A 22,533-nucleotide genomic window follows, 5' to 3' on the forward strand; every position below is an offset into this window, starting at 1 on the left:
TCCTTTGTTTGTACAATTATTTGAAGGGTTGAGGCCATATGTGCAGGTCAATTTCATGGATGATTGTATCAGTTAGATGTCAGGTTCTTACTAAATTGGTCCAGTTGCTTTTCAGGTGGTCCAAAAATTGCAACTCTGTTGAGCCATTGAACTTAGATAAGGCATTGAAAGAGGCCTGAATAGGCCTAGAAATGACAATATGATCCGAACCCGTGAAGACCCATTTCAGATCTGCCCCTAATGAGGCGGGTTTGGGTCTGAAAAATGGGATTTGGGGTGGGTCTCGGGTCCCTGTCGAACCCGCCTTGGTATATAAGTTTTTTTAATTTTATAGATAAATATATTTTTATAAAAATTGCCCAAATCCTCTTTTCTTCTCCATTGCATTGGCAGCCGGCCCCAAAACCCATCTCTCACCATCTCCTTCTCAGTTTTCAAAATGCAAGCCTTCTTATTTTCTCTCTCTCGTCAACTCTCTTTGCTCTCCTTATTTTTTTACTGTTAAATCTTCTTTCTCTTGGGTCGCTTCTCTTTGGGATACAGACAGGTTAATATATACTACATTCACTGCTATCCATTGAGTGTGTGAAAATATTACATTTGAGATATTTCAAAAAATGGGATGTGTGTCAACCATCCAAAGAAATCCATTGGGTGTAGTATGTACAAGACTGGACCGGACCGGACCGTATGATGCTGATTGCAGCATGTCATCGCGACCAACTCTCATGCAGGCCACTGAGTCGGTGAGGAATGCTAGTCGATGCGGCCTAACTTAATTGATGAAGTTGAGGTCTCTTATAACTATAAGGTCATAAGTTCAAATTCTAATAACATGTAGGATGTTATTTTGTTGTAACAATAGTTGTCTTTCTACTTTAATATTACTTATTGATTAAATATAGTTATTTGATATTAAAAATTACTATATAATTGTTATAATCGTCTTACTAAAAAAAATATATCATAGTTGGCCCACCAAGACAGACATCATGGGCCTGATCTTGATAAGCAACTCTTAGTGATGTGAAGCCCACATGACATGACCCTGCAGTTCTTTCAACAGTATGAAAAGCTTTTTGCCTGCTGGATATCCTGCTACCCCTTGTAATAAACCAAGTTCAAAATGTTTTTTTTTTCTTGATTGATACTAATCTTGGACTTAAATAATTGATTTCATGATTCAAAAATTTGTAGGCACGTAAGAGGGAGAAGGAGCAGCCCATGTGATCGTATCAAAATACTTTAATTAGAAGAAATAATTATATACTATGGTATCAGCTCTGATAAAAACATTCATGAAACAATTCAGACATAGAGAATTTTGCTTTACTAAAGCGAAACAAAATGTGTTTGATGAATAGTACGATGTTGAAACGACCATGAGAAGTTTAGTAATTTTGTTGCTGTTATAATATTTCTGATTATTCAAGATTAGGAATAATAACAAAAGCTTCGTCTGTTTTAATTGTAATTGTTACTCTACTCTAATAGTGTTAATTTATAAATTAGTCATATATATTTAATATGAGTAATCGACAAATATTGATTATTGATGATTAAAAATTCGTAATATAATTATTATCGATTTATTCAGAAATAATAACAAAAGCTAAACTCCACAAGTATGGTCTAGTAGGTCTAGGATTCGTATACAATTAATGCGGTTAATTATAACTTATTTATATGTTACTTATTTTTTTCAATTTTCTAAATGGTAAGTCTATAATTACATCAGTATCTCAATAGATTGAACAATCGATGATTTCAATATAATTAGGAATAGTAAAAATAAATTACAATAAACTTCATATAAAATAAAACAAATATCTACAATCTGACAGTATCACCAAAAAGGATGAAATTTCAATATGTACATTGAACTATTTTTCTAAACTATATATATCTATATATATATATATATTAATTAATTATTGTTATTACGTTTAAGCATATGAGTGTAGCTAACTATAACTATTTTATTGCTAACACATCAAAAGTACAATCTGTATATTCTGCAAGCTTGAAAAAAGATCATTAAAAACTCTATTATTGTACTATCATCTTAATTAATGCTTATTAACTATAATTATCTATAAACCACATCTTGCCTTATTTAATTCCACCTCATTTTCATAAACCCACAATTTAGTGCATAATTACTAACAATCGACACCGAGAATTTTAAATCATATCTAATTCAGTCACATTTAAATCAATCACACGATGAGTATATCATATCTATTGCACGATGACGACCTATAATATAAAAGAAATAATCAACATAGCATTAATAATCATTTATGTTGGTGCATCCATATATCTAATTTTCTATAATCATTTATGTCAAAATTTATGAAAAAATAATTCTTAATATATATATATATATATATATATAGTTTTGGTTGCTTAAGAGTTGTTGAAAGATAATTGACAAAAGATACCTTGCTTTAACTACTTTTCTCAACCACCCCAAATAAACTGCATATATACTTTGTTCTAATCCCAACTGGTTTGATTTAATAATAGATGATGACTAATTTATGTTTCATGTCCAAACCTAACACTTTATTGTCTTTGTTGTCTTATGATAATTACAAGTTAGTCCTTCTGCCTATGGACTATTCATTAATACACCTAATGATTATTCCCTAATTAATGTACTTTACCTAGAGATGCTTGCTTGATGTTGAGATTAATTATACTTGTGATTTAATATTAGAGTAGCTTAATTCATCTACTTATGCTATTTTCTAACTTAACCTTTGCAATTAATCAATCCCCAATCATTTAATCATTGATCGCGATTACGTATTATTTTAAGTTCCCACTTGTGGATTGCTTGAGCATGGGTTCAGGGTGAGGGAGATAGACTTGTGGTCGCCCTTTTCTTTGTACGTAATCATAAGATTGTGTTAAAATATTAATATTAAATTATTTTTTTATCTATTAATTTATACTAATTTCAAATGATGTGGTCGTTTAAATATGGTATCAGAGCCAAGTCAAAAAAGAAATCATGAATTCGAATCTCATTTTGTTTGCATGTGAGGAGAACGTATTAAGATATTAATATTAAATAATTTTTCTTTTATTTTTTTTTAAATGAGGTGGTCATTTAACAGATTCGATTTAGTAATGTTACAAGTTTAAAATTTTTAATTACCCAAAGTTATAGTCAAATAATTGTTTAAGTTTTGGTGGGTGGGATTTAGGGCAAGAACCTACTTGTCAATTCACACAATTTTTTTTGGTTATAGAGGCAACCTTTTCATCACTCCATATATATATAATGATGTTGATTCTTGATAATTAAATTTTGTGACGACAAATTATATTTATATATTTTGTATTATATGACTGATGAAACATAAACGTGATAAATTATATTTGTATAAATTTGAGTCGTTCATTGTTTTTGCATATGAGCTAGATCTCACGATCGATTTATTCCCCTTCTAGCTTATATTTCAACCATATGCTTATTGTTATGTTCTCATGTATTATGATCTGATCGAACGAACTTGAAAAATTAAAGAAAAACAACGCAAAGAATTATTTGAGTGAAAAAAACCGAAAGCAAGTATATTTATGCTCAAGCTAAAGGGCATTTTCTTAGAAAGTTATAATCTTTAACATTTGACGTTTGCTTTGTTCATCCAAGAATAAAATAATTTTCATATAGCAAATCAGTCTTAAAAATAGGGAATTAGGGATACACTTTCATTAAAAAAAGGTTGTAATAGTCATACTTATATACAGATCTGTAAACTTGATCTAATTAATCAATATTCCATCACCCAAAAATTATGATTACAAACTTAGTGGGGGGGGGGGGAGGAAAAATAGAAGCGAAAATTTTTGATGATTAAATGAAAGGTACTTTATTGAATAAAAAGTGTGGAATAATGGTCCCAAATTGAAGAACATTTTGAGTAGGCAGAAGCAAAAATGTGATGAGTAAATTAAGTAGTAGTTGTGCACATGGGATGGGATGGGAGTGAGTTGTAGATTATTTACTACTTATTCTGTAGATTTCATCCAGGGAATAATTACTGCTCTGTCTCTCTGGGATTCCTATTCTTCATTTCTCAGATTTCCAGACTGCTGCTATTAGCTCAATTTTGTTTCAGTACCACAATTCAGTGTATGTCGTTGTGCTAAAACTTACGGTAGCTCCCACGCCAATAATTACCCTATTGCCAATGTATTGGTTGAGGTTAATTCATGAAGCCATGTTTTCGTATCTTTTCAACTCAAGATATATTATATTTACGGGTAATATTAGGAGCGATTACTATCCAACATATCAAAGAAATATTCTTGAGGATACATTGCATTACTTGTGTATGATCGGAGTTGTTTGGATTGAGATCTTTCTCCGTCATAGTTTGCTAATGAGGGGTAGTTTTATTTTAAATAAATTTGAAACAAAAGAAAAAAAAAATGAAGAGTATTTATGCAGTTCTATTTTAAATAAATTAAACAATTCCCAAACATAAGTGTTGACAAATTTGGTCAACTATTATACTTGTCTAATTTGTAATTGCAACAAGCTCCCGTATAATAACTAATAGGCGAAAAAAATCCATTTTTGAGAAAATATGACAGTTCAACATCTTCAACTTTTAAAAAATGAGTAATGGAACTTTGTGTTGCAGCAATCGGGAGACAATGAATTTCTTTTTTAAAAGTTGTATAAATATTTCTAATTTACAAGATTTAATGGTTATCAGTATTTTTACGGGAAGTAAAATAGAAGAATGGAATTAATTAAGTTGAAGCTCACCTGATTCGGCCTCCTATTTAATTCTTACTAATGGGCCTTCATTAATACTCTGCAATCATCTTCCACTAAATTGTTTATCCAACGCTGTAATGGACCACTTTTTGAATTATGTATTTTTTTATCTTATTTTTGAGTGGGGAATTATGTATATTTTTTTTTTGTACACATGATATTTAATACTTACATTTTATTACTTTTTAATTAATCCAAGCTTTTTTTTTTATTTATCTCAAAATGTTTGGCATAAATTATGACAATTTTTGAATTATATATTTTTATTTTGTCCTCTTAGTTAAATTTTAATAAGAAAAATGATAAAAAATTGTTTTGCAATATATTAATTTTATTCTTTTTATGTATTTTTTACAATTAGAGATCGACGTTGAGGACAAAAACGATCAAAATTGACTTTTTTCTAATTTCTTAAAAAATAATAAAGTATATCATATATTCGTTGGATCGAGGGACTATCTCCTTTTTTTTTTTTTTTTTCTAGTGATATAAAATTATTTATTAATTAAAACTAAATTCAAATGGAGCGACATGATTTGAATCAAGGGCCGAAAAAGGTAGACAAGAAAGAAAAGACGAAAACTTGAATTTTGATGAGGAAGATGGTGAGCAAGAGTGGACCACCACCCTGTCATCCAACGGCTGATACTCGAGACCACATCGTAACGGATAACTTCAAAAGGTATGTGAGCAAACACGTCACTTGTATTCTATAGATGATTGTTTGGATAAAGATCCACCAATCAAAGTTTAATATATATCTATACTATAAAAGAAAATAAAATTTTCTATGGTATCAATTTTTTTAATATTTAAATTTATTTTTTCTTTAAAAAATAATTCGATCACAATAGTAATTTTATTTATTTTTATTTGAACCCATTACTCTATGTTTCTCTCATTTATTTTTTTTACAAATTTTCATATTCTTAATAAATTTATAATTATAATTTATTTTTTCTCTCTCAACTTACTCCATATTTTTTTCCTTCTCATTAATCTTTGTCTATCATCCCGATACAATACTATTATTTTTTTCACAAATAACTTCTTTTTTCTCTTCATATTACATCATAATTCTTTTTTATATATATCGCGAGAACGACGGCTAATATATATATATATATATATATAGCTTAAAATAGCTTTTATCAAGCGGGTTTCTTTCAATTTTTATGGTGTGCTCCCTTGTACCACATTCCTTGTTATATTTAGGGGTTGTTTATAAATGCTTAAAATAAGTTTTTATCAGCCTATTTTAAAAGAAAAAGTCGAAAAAAATATTTTTACTTTACATCTTTTATTTTTAAATGTTTAAATTAAATTGACTCAAACTAAAAATTATAAGCTAGCTCCTGCTAATTTCTATGGTTTATTTTTTATTGTATAAATTATAATTTCAATTTTTGAAGAAAAACATAATATATATATATATACGCCTTATATGTGGACAAAAAAAAAAAAAAAAACGTTTGGTAGATAAAAGTTAGGAGATAAAAATCAGCCCTTTCTATTGCGAAATAATCTATTTCGTTCTGTAGGGGGGAAAAAAAGAATAATGCATGCATGAGATAAAAGCGGTAATTTTATTATTATATTAATGTTTAAAAAAATTTAAATAATTGAGTAATATATCAATTTAATCAATATATTAATGTAATTAAAAAAATTATATTAGTAAAACATTACAATAAACTTACATAGAGGGACACAACCAATCACATATTTTGTGGTACTCAAATTCATGACTAGTATAATTGTTCTTTGAAATTGATCACATTATGAAATAAAATTATATTCCGTATAATTGATTTATAATTTTTGAAAACAGTAAATTAGTAACAGAATACTTGGAAAAAATATAATTTAACTCCATATGATATTGTAAATCTGTAAATTACCTTCATATGAAAAAAAAATAGCAAATTTATCCTCTGTATTCTTTAATATACAATAATTTAACTCTCTGTTTCTTTCCCTAGACAAGGGGTAAGTAGTTTCATTTTAAAAAATACATGGGGATAAAAATTCTTTTTTTTTTATAAAAATTAATTTATTCATTTGCAATATCGCATGAGTAAATTACATTAAACTTTAAACTAGGTATTATATAATTAAGTTTGATATAGACAATGATTTTTCGTATTTTAACTCCTCCATAAGGCAAGGCTATAATCCAAAACTCAGTTAAAATTCACAACTTTGATATTCCAATATTATGGATTGGATTTTTTATTTAAAATTTTATTTCATATTCTCTTCAATTTAGGATATACTGTAAAAAAAATTGTTACGTTATCTATTTTGTAAATAGAAAATTGTATCCATCTGATAGAAATTAAAGTAAGCAGAGTGGACGGCCGTGGTTGTTACCGTGAGGGTGTGAGCATGGTATCACGGCCCACATCTTTTAATAACGTATAGCCCCCCTGGGTTTCTTGTGGGGTTGGCAAAGCCCTCTCCCTCTGCTTGTTAAAATCAAATTTACATTTCACAAGCAATCTCAATTCCAATAACCACCACATACACCATACACCATACACCCTACACCATACTTCTCTCTCTCTCTCTCTCTCTCTCTCACATTGCTAGAGAGAGAGAGAGAGGAACAAAGGGTAGGTGGAGGGTTGCTTTCTGTAAGGTATTATTATTGTCAAACTTTGGGCGATTGCTTTTATTATTTGCTTTAGGAGGGGGTCCCACCCCCACCCCCACCCCCACCCCCAATCAATTTTAAAGATTAAAAACTTAGAGATAAGAGAGAGAATGACCCTACGCCCTGTAATTTTTAGTACTGATAAGTCTGTGAACTGGGCCCACCCCACCCTGTCTATGACAACATAATGGATTACATCAGCCCCACCACAATCATTGTGCACACACATATATTATAAAATTTCTTCAAATATAATGCAGATACAAAAAAGATGTTCCCATTCATCATTAATAATTATTCACTATGAATATCTTTTTTAATCATTACAAAATATTACATCAATTCATAACTATCCCCAATTACAAATTTCAATGCTCATTAATTGGTAATCACCGTAACCCCACCCATCTATCAAGTTCCATTTTATTGAGCTAAACATTATCCAACCATCAAATTTATCTGTATACGAAATTAAAAGGACAAAAAAAGAAAAGGTTAGTTTAGGTTAAATTCAAATATGAAAGATCCAAAATATTCTTAGATCAGCCTTCTCCGATACATAACTTGCAAAGCAAGAAATAATAAAAACAACAACAAGAAGAATTTGATTGTAATTTTCCGACGCCTAAACTAGTGGAGACGTATATGAGAGATCGTGAAGATTATAAGAAAATAGTATGTAATCAAAGTTGTACCTAGAGCGTAAAGGGCTAGTACTGTAAAATTTCTGAATTGTATGATTTCACATGAACTATAGACACTAAAATTAATCAAATAGTGATTATGAGTTCATATATACCTGAATTTAAATTGGATCATGATCGGGTGGAAACAACCCGAATAAAAAAAGTGTAAATATGGATAATTAAACTCTTATAGAAAAATGGGCAAAAAGAAAGAATTTATTTTCGACAACCCCTAGTCAAAACTCTTGTTTTACAGCAATAATCGGGAAAGGGGATATGGATTAGATCAAATGAGGAGATAGAGGTCTATACTAGATAGTGATTTCTCCCCTTTTCAACGTGCTTGAAGAGCCGATCGATAATTTAGATCCTGTAGTTACTCGTACAATATTTCCTATTCATCGATCTACGCCTGCCTTGATACAGTTTTACCCATCCTCCAGGAGAGTTTTATAAACAAATACATATTTTTGGTATCATCCTCAATACTGAGATATACCATAAGATCTATAATTTGATTCAAAATTCCTCCTTGAGGCAAATACTTTTATGCATACCTCTTCTAGTTGCTCCATACCATACTCTATTCAGGTAAGATGATATACACTAGCTAATAGTCCGTTCGGTGCTACATCATAGGCATATTGGGCGCATAGCTAATTGTAACCGATTGAAGAGCAGGTACTGATATTGCATTCGTGTATTTCAATTAAAAGACTTGAAGTATTGCACCTTTGGGTAAAAATCGCACTTGGGCCAATTACTAATTGTGCTTAGAAGATTTTGATTTTTTTTAAATACACAACCTGATAATATTACTTACTCTATTCTAAATCCACGAACAGCCATTCCTAAAACACATCATATTGTATATATTTAATATATTATATAAATAAATTCTAAGAATTGACCTATTTTGTAAGTTACAAAAGACATCGAACTTTTTATACATCTACGGTTATAAGATAACCCCACAGTAGTATTCATATAATTTGACGAGCTCTACATTACCAGTAACATTGAAGTTCATTACATTAAAGTGCAGAATTAATGATTTAACTATTAACCCACTGTAACAATAATATTAAAATATTTTATTACATGCTAGTTTGATAGTGTGATCATCCAATATGGCAGCAGATCTGGGGGTGTGGCATTAGCCAATTGCTGGTCCGGATAAGTTAGATTTCAGAAGCTTTACATGACCAACATGCCCTATTCTAATTTGGTGTCAGAATTTCTTTATTTTATTTTAAATATTTCCTTTTTTGGGATAATGGAAAGTAAAGGTGTGGAGAGAGCAAGTTCCTGACCAGGGTGATTTGAGTAGCGCCCTGATTGGATCATGTATAAATTTGATGGAAAATATCCATGGAATATGCTTGAGAGGAATAATGTACACAAACAGAGTCATCTAAATTGGGGGACAAAAAGTTGTAGCATGGAGTAAAATAGTGATTGTTAGTCACTTAAGCAGCTTTATTGTTACCAAGAAAAGGGCAATTTTAGTTCCAACACGATTCGATTATACCTAATCGAATTATATAGTATACGTATTATATTTATTATATGATTGATATATTATTTAAAATGAAAGAGTAAATAATATCTTAAACACAAAATGAAATTTATTATATGTTTCATTCGATATAATATAATTAAAAGGATGTTTGGATGAGATTATGAGCTATTGTAAATTATTTGATGAATAATTTAGAAAATGAGCTTATAAATTTTAAAAAATAGATTTTAAGAATTTATAAGTTTTTCTTTCTTTTAAACTCGATTAATTCTTTTTTAAAAATCTTAATGAGTTAGTTATTTGTTTTTAAATTAAGAATAAATTATAGGATAAAATACATGTTGTAAATTAAAAAATGTAATATTTACCTCGTTGGTTGGACAAAAATACCTCTCATACTTTGAATAATTACATTATTCTCAATATATTTTAGCATTTTACACATTACATATATAATATAACCAACAACTCATATATATTTTTTAAAAGAAATTGACGAATATATATGCTTAACTAAAAGTTAAATATTTGTAGGAAAAAATAAATAAATATAAATATTTTATCATGTTTTTAAAAGAAAATATATTCAAAAAACATATATGTCATTAATCATTTTTATTTAAAAGAATAAACAGTTAATAACTTAATTTTATTTTCAAATTAATAATTTTTGTGTGTGTTTATTATACTAATTCATTACTTAACTTTGAGTTTGTAAAATATTATCAAATTCAAATTATTTAACTCACTAATTATTTATTACTTTGTTCTAATTAAAAGATATTTTTTCAATTAAACTTAAAATACAAAATTATTCAAAAAAGAAACTCTTTGAACTATATATATCTATAGTGTAAGGGTAATATTGTTCAAAAATTTAACTATAGGGGGTAAGTATTATATTAAACAATTTAGGGGGTAAATATTACATCAAAAATAGTTCAGGGGACAAAGTGTATTTTATCCTAAATTATATTTTACTGTTTAACTATTCCCTTTTTGCACTTTGCCATCTATATTATAGGTAAATTAAGAGTAGTTACACTTACACTTTCTTCAAAAATTCTCTATTTACACTAGAGTAATGTCATTAAAGTTTGGACAAAAAATGCTTATAATAGCAAAAAATTACATAAAAATTTTGGATCCTACCCCTCATTTAATATTTTCATTTATATTTTTCTATTTATAAAGAGATAAACGTAATAAATATATACAGAAAGAGAGTGAGGTCGACGTTATTATAATTATTTTTCTTTTAAGTACAAAATTATTACGTGAAAATGTTAAATGAGATAAACTGAAAATTTGTGTAATTCATGCCAATATTAATATTTTTCATCAAAATCAGAACTAAAAAAGATTAGGTATAAATAGAGAATTTTTACAAGAAATGTACGTGTGAATTGCTAATATATAATCCCATATAATTTCTATTTTGATGTGATTGAACTTTACAAGTAATGAGGTATATTTCTTTCCGACCATGTTCTACGTATCTCTTAAAAAAGAAAAAAAAAAGTCCAATAATCACTTGTCTTAAAAGATGAACAGATCCGAACACAAACCTGGCTTTAGTAGCTCACACTTCTCCTCATCTCTGAAAATATTATAATATAGAACATCATATTAAAATACTATAATCCATATTATTTTATATTAAATAAAATAATACGCCGATACTTCCTTATATAATTGTTGATTTGAAAGGTTTTACTAACGACAGTTTCAGAAGTCGGAGACTCCCAAATCTATGAACTTTAGAATTATGTTTATTTAAAATGATGGTTTCGTCTCGTGATGTGATTAAGGCTAAGATTGAAATTTTATAAACACGTTCGAAATTATGAATTTGAGTTCCACTAAATGTTGTAGGTATTTCATTTCACTTTATGTGTTTCATTTTATTTGAATTATTAAAATTTATTTATTACTATTAGTTATATTGATAAACTATTTAACGTGTCGAGATGAATTATAATTTATTAATATTTTTTAAAAAAAAGTATTTGTCAGCAGATGAAATTCTTATCCTATGAGTGCAAGCCAACAAACGGTCAATAGTGTACAAACCCAAGAAAGTCAATATTCTTTGCTTGGGACCTCTAAATTTTAATCTTTTTTTTACCACTCCCAATGCACATCCACCACGTGTGAATACTTCTTTAAACCCCCCCCCCCCTCCCCCCCCTTTTGTTTCCAATTTTGTTTTTATTTATAATTATCTGCAAAAATTTCACTGCCCCACTCCCTCTTGTCTGGTCAAAGTAAAAAGCCCACACCCCACAAAGTAAAATGCGAAGAAAAAAAATTGGAGTTCACGAGCTTTCATAGCAGTCATCTACATTGTGTTTGGACCATCTATGAGATTTAATTAATTTAAAGTATGAAACTTTATTCATAATTTGATTATAGAAAGTGATTTTGATTTATATTGCATTCGAATACGACTATGATCTCCACGAGGCGGAATGCGTTTGAACTTGTGTAGCAGTTTCGATCCCAACAATAAATTCATTATTAACTTGTCAAGAGCTAAAGCCCTGACATGTTGAAACGTTTAATTACATTTCAATATTCTGGTAAAACGTTCAGGTGCACATCAAATATGTGACAATGGTCAACCTTTATTATTAGGTCACAGTATACAGTGGATAATCTCATTGATCCAATAGTAATTATGATTCAAATTGAATATTTAACAATAATATGAAACTTCTATGATCATGCTCAGAGATAATTGCTATGTTGGTCAAACCAAAAAAATTATAACATTTAAAATTATCCATAGTTTCCATGACTAAAAATAAATACCATCGTAAATATTCATTAATCAGTTGCACAATGTTTGTTGGTCGTGATTTTTGTAAGTACTGTTAAAATATTTATCATGACTCTTAATCGTAACAAAGAAATACTTTTTATGATGGATAAACTAAATTTTTGTATCAATTTTATCTAAACATAATTAATAATAATTATTTATCATAATATTTAATTCATAATCATTAAAAATGCAGGCAATTCAAATGTTTTTATTTCTACTGTCTATCTTCTCTTTCTTGCTTGTAAAATAGCGTTTGGGAGGAGAAAAGGAAAATCAGAGATATGAAATCCTGTTTTTGGTGGTAAAGGGGTGGGGATGGGGGTGGGAGATTCAATCACTAGAGGTTTTGAGTCAATCTCAGCGTAAATGGTTACTTTATTTTTTACTGTGGAAAATGTAGGTGGTAAAAATGATGGGGGTATTGATAGTTTGAGGAGGTAGAGTGAAAATCACTTGACACTTGTCCAAAGGTCTCGAACCTTCCCCCCAATGAAAACAGAGTAAATTTTATGATTATTTATTTCCCTTTGGTCATAAACTCCAATTTCTAATTTTTCTTGGCATCAATTAAAGCTCATTAATAATGTAACATTGGGCTATTACAATTACATTCACGTTTCTAATTTTAATACCATTCACTTCTAATCTCAAGTTTTTGGTTAGAGTGAAGAGATTGATTACTTCATTCTTCAATTTTCAAGATATCAATATGTAATTTAACACAAATAATAAAAAAACATTAATGTAACTTAAATGTAATCTCAGAACTCAGTAATATGAGGTCTGCTCTATAAATAATAATTATATATATGAAATTAAATTATCAGACTGATTCATCTTTTAATTATTTAATTATATGTATGTAAAATTAACGTGGCATGAAAACCTAATTTTAAAAAAAAAAAAGGACAAAAATGAGGAGGATGGTTTAGGAGTGGAAACTCATACGAAAAACGCCCTACAACTTTCCCAACTCCAAAGAAACTTAACCAGAAAACGAGAAAGATAAATAGAAAATGAGATTGGGAGAGACCCAGAAAAAGAGAATATCACGTTATTCAAATGACCCACCACACTCAACTATCTATCTGCCCTTCACGCCGCCCCAGATGGCACGAGCCCCTTCATCTCCCATTTCTCATCTCATCACCCCCACGCCTGCCCCCCATTTTTCTATCACATTTTTACACTTTTCCCTATGAATTTTAATCTCCCCAGAACCCACATATCCCTTCTGTTTCCTCACTAGGAAACAATCACATATATCATCTCCCTTTTCTCAATTATTTTATTTCAATATTATATTAATTTCAGATTAAATAAATTTATGTAAATTATTACCCCAAAAAAAATTCATTCTTTAATCAAATTAAAATTAATTATACCTAAAATATAATTAATTTAATTTGATTAAACCTTGTCTTGATTAAAATTTGCTCGAAAAAGAAAAAGGAAGGAATTGGCAAAATATTTAATTTATTTTATTATTACAAAATGAGGGTCCAGAGACCTTTTCTTTTTTGGGGCTTTTTACATGACCCTTCTGCATAAAAAAGAAGGGGTATAAAGGAAAAAAGAAAAGAGAAAGAAAACCAAAATCCCTCCCATCAAATCATTTCTCTATTTCAACTCCGACTTAGATGTATACGGAGATCTATATATTGCATTATGTAATTAAGTGAAATTGTTTTAGAAAAAGAAGTTAGAAACTTCTGGAAAAAAAAAATAGAAAAAGAAAAAAGAAAACAAAAATTTCTTTTTTCTTTTCTCAGAGTTTTTCTTTGAGGAGAGAAGCTAATCCGGTGACCACCACTTTATTTCCCCTTTCCAGACTCTTCGGCCTCACCGCCGGCAGCTGCCATGTCATCGACGGAGGGACCTCCTCCTTCGCCGGAGATTTGGGTTCCTCAGAGTTCGTCTTCTCACCGAAAATCAAATCTAATTCTCCAACTTCACACTCCAAGACTTGATTCTCGGGTTCGGGTTCGGGTTCGGGCTTGGGTTCCGTGGTCTCCACAACGGCGTCTTCATGGGCTGGGTTTGTTGGTTTCAGCTGTGTGATGCGGGTGTGGGGGCTGAGCCATTTGGATTTCATGTATTCAGATTTACGCCAAGGCGCGATGTGCATGCCTTTCTTTTTGAGGCTCTGCCGAGCGGCCTCCGACGCAATGGAAACGATCTGAAGAAGCCGATCAGATTTTCCGACGAAAATATATGGCAAAGACTGCAGAATCGCCTTGTAGCTGCTCGTGGATCGGGCGATTTCGAACTCCGATCGGAAATCCACGTCGATTAAAACCCTTTCGCCTTCTACGATCACATCAATGTATTCGTACTCACCTACAGATTGAGAGAGAGCCCATAAATTTTCAGATGACGAATTATTTATTCTTTAAAGAAAGGAATTTAGTTTGGTATGATTTTAGATTCTGATGCATTCATGAGTATGAATTTCACCAATTAATTAGTCATCAGGTTTCTTGATTTCATTTTGATGAGAAGATGGGACTTTATTGAAATCAAACCATCAAAACTCACTTCAGCTTATGTAGAGGTTTAATAATATCCGGAACTCGTGAACGACAAAAAAATACCAAATTTGGAACCGTAATTTCACAAAAAAAGCGGACAGAAATAACAACATCAACACGAATACAACATATTTGCACACAACAAGTAGCAAGTAGAGTTGAGAGTTACCAGCTGGAATGGAGGAAGACTTTTCCCATTTGGATTTACAAAGAGAGGCGTTATAACCAAGAGCTATCAGACCATCGGTGACGATTTTCCTCAAATCGTCTTTTCCTTTGCAAGTTTTGTTGTTCTTTTCGACGATTTTCGAAGTGTCTGCTAATAGATTTCTCTCCGCCACACTCGCGCACGGTATCAAACTCTACATTCAAAACACCCAAATCACAAGATTAACCAAAATACATTAAACCAAAAGAGAAGAACGTAACTCCATGAGAAACAGAAAAAGCAAAAGTGAAAATTCCTTACCTTGAGAGTATCGGAGGGGTCACTAAAAGAAGAATTAGCCGATACTGAGTCCGAGAAGAAATCGAGCTCGTCGTCGGAGCTGTCGTTGCTGTTCCCGTTAAAGCAATTGCATCGGTTCCGACCGCACTTCGCCGCGGCGGTGGTGGACTGTTTCTCATTGTTGTCTTCAATGAAATTCTGAACCATTTTATCTAAACAAACCGAGCTCGGCTCAAACTCAGCCACCGTCGCCGTGGCAACACCATCCTTTTCTCCTCCGCCGACCGGCTTTTCAGCCGATGAAATTTTTAGAACACCGTTGAACGGACGGTCAAAAAGCCGTTTCAGCCGAGATTTCACGGGCGGCTTGCCAACGTCGCTTCGGATCGAATCGATCGGCTGAATTCTCATCGGGAAAGGCATTTTTTTACAGAACAACTCTTGTGGAAGACCTAATTACACTCTCTCTTCTTCAGCCAGCTGAATTAAATTCACGGAGCTCTTAGAAAACCACTACACTCGAAAAAATTACAAACTGTACTTCCAAAACTTTCAATTCCAGTAAACAGAAAACGTCACCCAAAATTAGAATATCAAATTCTCCCACACATTAGTTCATCCTCACATCATCCAGCCACCAACATTTCCCCACAAACACCAAAAAGATCAGAACAAAATTTCACTCTGAGAGAAGCTACAAAGACAAAATTCGCTCTTTCTGTCTCCACCAAAAATTAAAAAAAAAAAAAAAAACCCTGATATTCTTAGCTATGGGTTATGGTTTTTCGTGAAAAACGTGACGGTGATGAAAGGAAGCAGGAGCATTGTATTTACAAGAAAAGGACACGAAACTTTCAGATGCCGGAATTTTCATTTTCCGGCGAAGCTCCATCGCCGGCGGTGAGATACTAGTATGGAAGCTGTTTTGGCGTGTGAAGTCTCTATTTTTCCATTTGATTGCTCTTTTACCCCTTCTTTTCTGGAGAGTTTTTTTTCGATTCATGCGAGGTAGAAATGACTGAGAGGGGTTTATATAGGAACCCACCCTTGCTGACCAGGACAGACTGCCACGTGGAGTCTCGCGTGGCATGGATTACCCTGAAATCCGGGCTGTAATCAGCTGCAAACGATTGTTTCATTCTCATAAGCTTAACTGCATTGATCTTGACACGTGTCCTTTATGCAAATCTCTTTTCCTTTTTCTTTTTGGGTTCTCATCTTCTCTTTATTTCTTTTCTTTTTCTTGAGATGAATCCTGCATTTATTTGATTTATGGAAAAAATCAATCAACATGTTAAATACATGCATCTTCATTGTTTTTTATTCAACCATTCTCCATCATTCTTTTATCTTTTTGAATTATAATGATCACATTAATATTTTAATAAATTTAATAATTCATAAACTCATTTAATACATTGATATAACTAAAAATAATAAAATAAAAGGTAAATTACAACTAGCACCTTTAAAATTTGGTATAATTACATATATTTTCTAGTTGAATTCCCCTTCCAAATGAAAAATAACTATGCAACACCTAAACGATGTGGTCGATATTACTACTTTATTCCTATAATTTTTTTTTTTTGAATAGTACTGAACATATAAAAAAATTAAGGATGGGTAGAATAAATAATGTATAGAGAATATTAATTATATTCCCATAAAAATATCTTAAATTTTTCTAAAAGTATATAAAATTATAATTCATAATGCAGAATGATATTTGGTCAGTTCACCATAAAAGTTGAATGAAGAACCTAATGGAGGCTAACAGAATGAACTGGACATTGATCGAGTCGCTATCTGCATCATTTGGCGCTGTATGTGGGAACGAGGCCATGTGCACCTTCCAAACCCCTCGTCTGGGGGACTGATGACGTAGGCAAAATAGTCCCACATTGGCGAGTTGCAAGATCAAGGAAATATACTAATTGAAATAAAATTTATTATTTTGAAAAAAATAATTATTATTAACAAAAGACAAGTGCAAATATTAAGCAAAAATAGTATCTCTTTAATATAAGGACAAAATAATTTTTAATCAATTAAACTTGTTTCAGAAGTGTTTTTTTTTTCTTCAAACACTACTCAATTTAGTTTTTATCTGTTTTTCAATTTTCTCATAAATACTACTGACTTTAATTTTACTATAATTTTTTTATATAAAAATTATTTCTCTAAAAAACAGAAGTTTTTGCAAACACTTGGCAAGAATGGCAATATTTTGATTTTTCTTCTAGTATTAGAAGAGTTGAAATTGTTTCTAATTTCTCATAGTAAGAATGCCCCTCGCCCGCGGTTAAGTACAGTGTTTGGTTTGCCTGTTTTCCTACCTCGTTTTTTAGTATTGATAATCTTCAAAGTGCAATCATAGTCAAAAAGAATGAAAACAAGTCCCCTAATCCTTTACACGCTCGGGGGAATTAATTACATCAACTTTAGAACAAAGCAAAAAGTCCAAGATTTATAGATTGTTTCAATCCCAAACATTAAATACACACATAGGTGTTTAACATTTCAACCTAAATCCAAGCTCTTAATTGCCTCGGAATTATGAAAAAGTTTTCGACAAATGACATCAATAAAATTAGGTAAAACAAGACAAGTCGAACGTATAAAGTATGATATACATAAATATATGTATATATTTATGATGATATATTAAACGTTAGTATTACATATTCTCGAAGACCATAGAAAAAAAAAAAATAGCTCTACAGTTACAGACAAATATTGTAATTTCTTTTGGGACTTCACCAACAATAACTTTTAAGGACAATAACAATGCACCCTTTATTTCATCATGATACATCGTACTCTAAGGATAACATGTTACTGTTCAAGTTTATGGATGTTTCAAGATTTATGAACAAGACTCCTAACTTTTAAGATGGTCCACATGGGAAATTTGATGCAAGCTTCCAAAACCCAAACCAATCAAAATAAAGGCTATCTGCTACTCTTTAAGGGTGTGTTTGCCTTAAAGAGTATACTTTGATCATCTCTTCTCTTTCTCCGTGTAATACAAATGTATTATATCTTAAGGGTATCTTTCTTATTCTTATTGTTCTCTAACAATCAAAACGTCGAGCGTGGGTCGAGTCCCACGAATTTGGGTATATGCCTACTTCTACAATAGTTTTTTGTTTATTTCTCTTATTTGAATGTATTTGTTGATTTGAATTATTAATATATTGAAATCAATCTTTAAATTTAAATGCACTGAATAACATAATAAATTGCATATTATAATTAAAAAAAAAAGTCGATCTTGAATCAAAGTATACAAAGTTGCTGTTCGACATGTTTGATTCTACATGCATAATTTTGAATTCAATTGCAAAATAAATAATATATATATATATATATATATATATACATATATTGTTGAAATGGCTAAATTACCAAAGATGAAGTGCCCATATATGGACCAGATAGTGACTAATTTCTCTACACATAAACACAATCCATAGCTAAATAAATTAATATTCATAATTAAGTACAACCTAAAGAGAGGTCAAATTTTATGTGTAATTGATGATGGGTTTATGACATGGTCCTATACATACATATAATCACACCCACAGTTTTACCGAAAATGATGGTTAAGTTTACTTAATTGCCTTAGTTAACAAAACTAAATATTTAAATTGTGAAAATTTAAAAATAAAATAGCTTTTTTTTTTTTTTTTGGTTAAGGAGCTTACAGAAATCTAAAGTCTTATTTTGAGAGCTTGTATAATTTTTTAAAAAACTTTTACCGAATAATTTGACATATTATATTTATAATTAAATTAATAATTCAAATACGTTATAGGTGGGAAGAACTACTAATAGCGTGCTCAAAGTATTCATATTATTTGGGTATTTTTTATTTGTTCTATATCACAAAAAAAAAAAAAGAATAATCGTCATTCAAAAATATTGAATAATGTGAAATAAAATAGTAAATAACCCATCGTCATTTCTCTCTCTTTCTCCCACTCTCTCTATTTAAAGAAAATCAACCTCCAAATTGAGAATTTATTTTCTTTTTTTTTTTTAAAAAAAAGAAAAGGTTTTTATTTTTAAGATACATATATTCCTTTCAATGATGTCTTCAACTTTTATGAGACAAGAGTTTTGATGATATATCTTTTTAATGATGTCTTGAAATTATTGAATTATCTTTGTAATATCTTTTTGAATACTTTTGGGAACATGGGCTCCTTATTAATTAATTTTAAGAATTCTTTGCTTTTTATTTTACCTTTTGTGACATTTGTAACGTTAATGGCTTCATGAAAATTTGTGTCGGGAGGGCCCTAACCAATTTAAATCCTTCACACAAATTAATCCACGTGTAATGCATTCGCATTTATCAAAAAATGAATACGTGAAAAGTCTTCCCTGCAGTAAAAATGATGAGAATTAAAAAAGTAAAAGAAAAAAAAAGCGTATAAAGTAACCATGTACTATACGTCTCCTTTAAAGTATGTATACACGACTTTGTTTCTGATTCTTTTATTACAAACCAATACTGTAATAAGGTGCACTTTTCAATTTCTTGTCCATTAGAACCGATTCAAAATAGATATTTCGTTCACATATAATAAGTATAAATTAATTAGTTGGATGTACGTAGATGAAAGCTTCATAAAATGTTGTGGTCCGTATGATATCTAGGTATCAAATTCTGCAGGAATATATTTATGTATATAAATATATATACGTCCACTTTTTATACTAATTCAAGTTTTGATAAAATTAAAAAAAAGTAGGTACAAACGATATAAGTTGATTTTCTTAGAAATACGTGGGCGCTCTTAGTATTGGAGAAACTTATGGGCTTCTAAAACATGACTTACAATTCTATTCGTCCATCGATGAACAATAAAAATATGGGATGATTATATTTTTGTTTTTTATTTTTAGATTTGGTGTAATTATATATAAAAATTCTATCACCTAATACCTCTGAAATGTGTTTTCATCTAATAAATAGGTTGTCATATTAGTCAAAATTTATTCAATTTATTGATATTAATAAAAAAACTGAATGAAAATCGATATTTACCCTCGAGTGACTTATTACAGGTTAAATAAATCTTTTGTGACTAAATTACCCTTATAACAATGAAGATATACTTCCCACATGCATCAATGTGTGTGATGTATAAGGGTAATTTGGTCATAAATAGAAGAGTTGCAATAAATCAATAATAAGTTAATTGGGTGGGAGGGTTAAATATGATTTTTCACACGATTTTCTTGTTAATATCATCAAATTTAGTAAATTTTGAAGGGACTTATTTGTTAGATAAAGCAAATTTTAGGGGTACTAAATATAATTTTTTAAACTAAAGAAAATTTATGTATAATTACACCAAACCATAGGAGAGGGCCGCGTAAGTATCCCTAAAAATATCTCGCTACAACTTTTTCAATTTCTTCCCCAACAAAAAACCTAAATTAATTTGTGGTTGTCATACATTGTTGAAAACCTCAAAGATTGTAACTCAGCACTTATTCTTTATGCAACAAGACATTTGCCTCAATAGATAGAGAAAATGTGGGTGGGGTAGGGTAGGGTAGGGTGGGGTGTACAAAAATCAACATCATTTTCTATCATACTTCTATTACAGTTGAAGAAGTAGGTCTTGTTAATGAGGTGCAGTTTTTGTGGGTCATGTGTTTGTTTATCTTTATATAAAGTAGACAAGGCATCAAAATCCGACTTGAGAATTCTGATGGTATTGCTACTGCCATATCCCATCACATTGATAAAACCAGCATAGACCCTCAATTATGGAATGGATCATATATATATATATATATATATATTACAGTGTGCCGGTGCAATCAATTGGGGTGATATAATTTAGACCGTCTGATTACAAGAATATTTTTTAATAGCCGTAGATAAGAACCTTGTAATCAAACAGTTTTGGTTGGATCAATTTTGCCAGAACTGATTTATCTTAGAATTTACGCCCTCAATTATTGGCCACCAATAATGTGGATACGTACGACATCAATGTTCATCACGCACGCACAAGTGCAGTTTTATTTTTCATTTAGATTAAGATTTTAGGTTTGTCATACACTGACATAATTCGAAACAATCAAAGAATTAAACCGATGTACTTTCAAACAATTAATACATAAAATCAGCTATGATGTACGAATACTTTTGAAATATAATTATATACAGTATTGTGTATGTCTCAATATATACGTGAAGTATGAATTTAATATGAAAATAAGAATATTAAATAATATTTGGACAACACATGTGAATTAATACTAAAGAGCTAAAAAAGCAAGCTTTTGAAGTTTGGGAACACATAATTATCCCCGAAAAGAAGTCTAAATGACTTAAAAATTTCTTTCCATTTGGGTATAGTTGTCAAGTGTTTCTTTTCTGGGAGTTGGGATTTTGACAAAGAACTTAGCATTATGTCACTATTTGGACAGTACATTAACTGCCCACTCTATCTGTATTGTGAGCTGGACAGACTAAACCTCCATTATTGATGCACTCCAAAGACCTAATTTTGGTGACGCATTTTAATGTATCAAAACAAAAACTCTTCTATTTATTACATCAGTTTCATCCTAACTAAGCAATTGAGATTCAACTTTTCGACACTCTTCATTTGGGCAAATTTGTAATTTTTATGATATTTGACAACGCTGCCGGATAATGTGACGATCTGTGCAAGTGTAAGTCACAAAAGAAAGAATTTGAGCGACTATAAATATAGAACCATTCTCAGTACTATGTAAATTTTTTACGGTCTTATGTTAAAATTTTACTTGCAACACTTTACACAAGCTACATTTGTCTTTTAATGAATGAGGGTTGCACCATATGCGTCCCTAAAAATACAAACAATTTTATTGTGATTTGCAGTATATGCAAAACACTCCGTATAAAAAAAGAATAATAACAAACTATTTTTTTATATTTTTTAAAATAAACAATTTATCTCTTTAAATAGGAAAGTAAATTACTCTAATTTAAAAGAGATAGAAAAAATTATTATATTTTTCTTAAAACATAATTTACTCATT

At 30.3% G+C, this 22,533-nt stretch overlaps 1 protein-coding gene across 1 annotated transcript; it reads right to left on the reverse strand.

Moving 5' to 3' along the window:
• Positions 1–13,951: 13,951 nt before the first annotated feature.
• LOC105171616 (uncharacterized) lies at positions 13,952–16,471 on the reverse strand. Its single transcript, XM_011092780.3, has 3 exons — positions 15,493–16,471; positions 15,193–15,385; positions 13,952–14,832 (listed from the first exon to the last, which is right to left on the reverse strand). Exons 1-3 carry the CDS (start codon positions 15,892–15,894, stop codon positions 14,261–14,263), a joined length of 1,167 nt encoding a protein of 388 aa, XP_011091082.2. The 5' UTR covers positions 15,895–16,471; the 3' UTR covers positions 13,952–14,260.
• Positions 16,472–22,533: the final 6,062 nt, after the last annotated feature.

This window comes from Sesamum indicum, linkage group LG10 (genome assembly GCF_026168435.1).
Source record: "Sesamum indicum cultivar Baizhima isolate 11 linkage group LG10, ASM2616843v1, whole genome shotgun sequence".
Taxonomy (NCBI): Eukaryota; Viridiplantae; Streptophyta; class Magnoliopsida; order Lamiales; family Pedaliaceae; genus Sesamum; species Sesamum indicum.

What these genes read in the sequence shown, in the direction of transcription:
- LOC105171616 (XM_011092780.3), bottom strand. Translation starts at nt 15,894, where the DNA reads ATGCCTTTCCCGATGAGAATTCAGCCGATCGATTCGATCCGAAGCGAC. An exon ending in ACCCCTCCGATACTCTCAAG is followed by an intron (nt 15,386 to 15,492) that starts GTAAGGAATTTT and finishes TTTTGAATGTAG; the next exon opens with AGTTTGATACCGTGCGCGAG. An exon ending in GTCTTCCTCCATTCCAGCTG is followed by an intron (nt 14,833 to 15,192) that starts GTAACTCTCAAC and finishes CTCAATCTGTAG; the next exon opens with GTGAGTACGAATACATTGAT.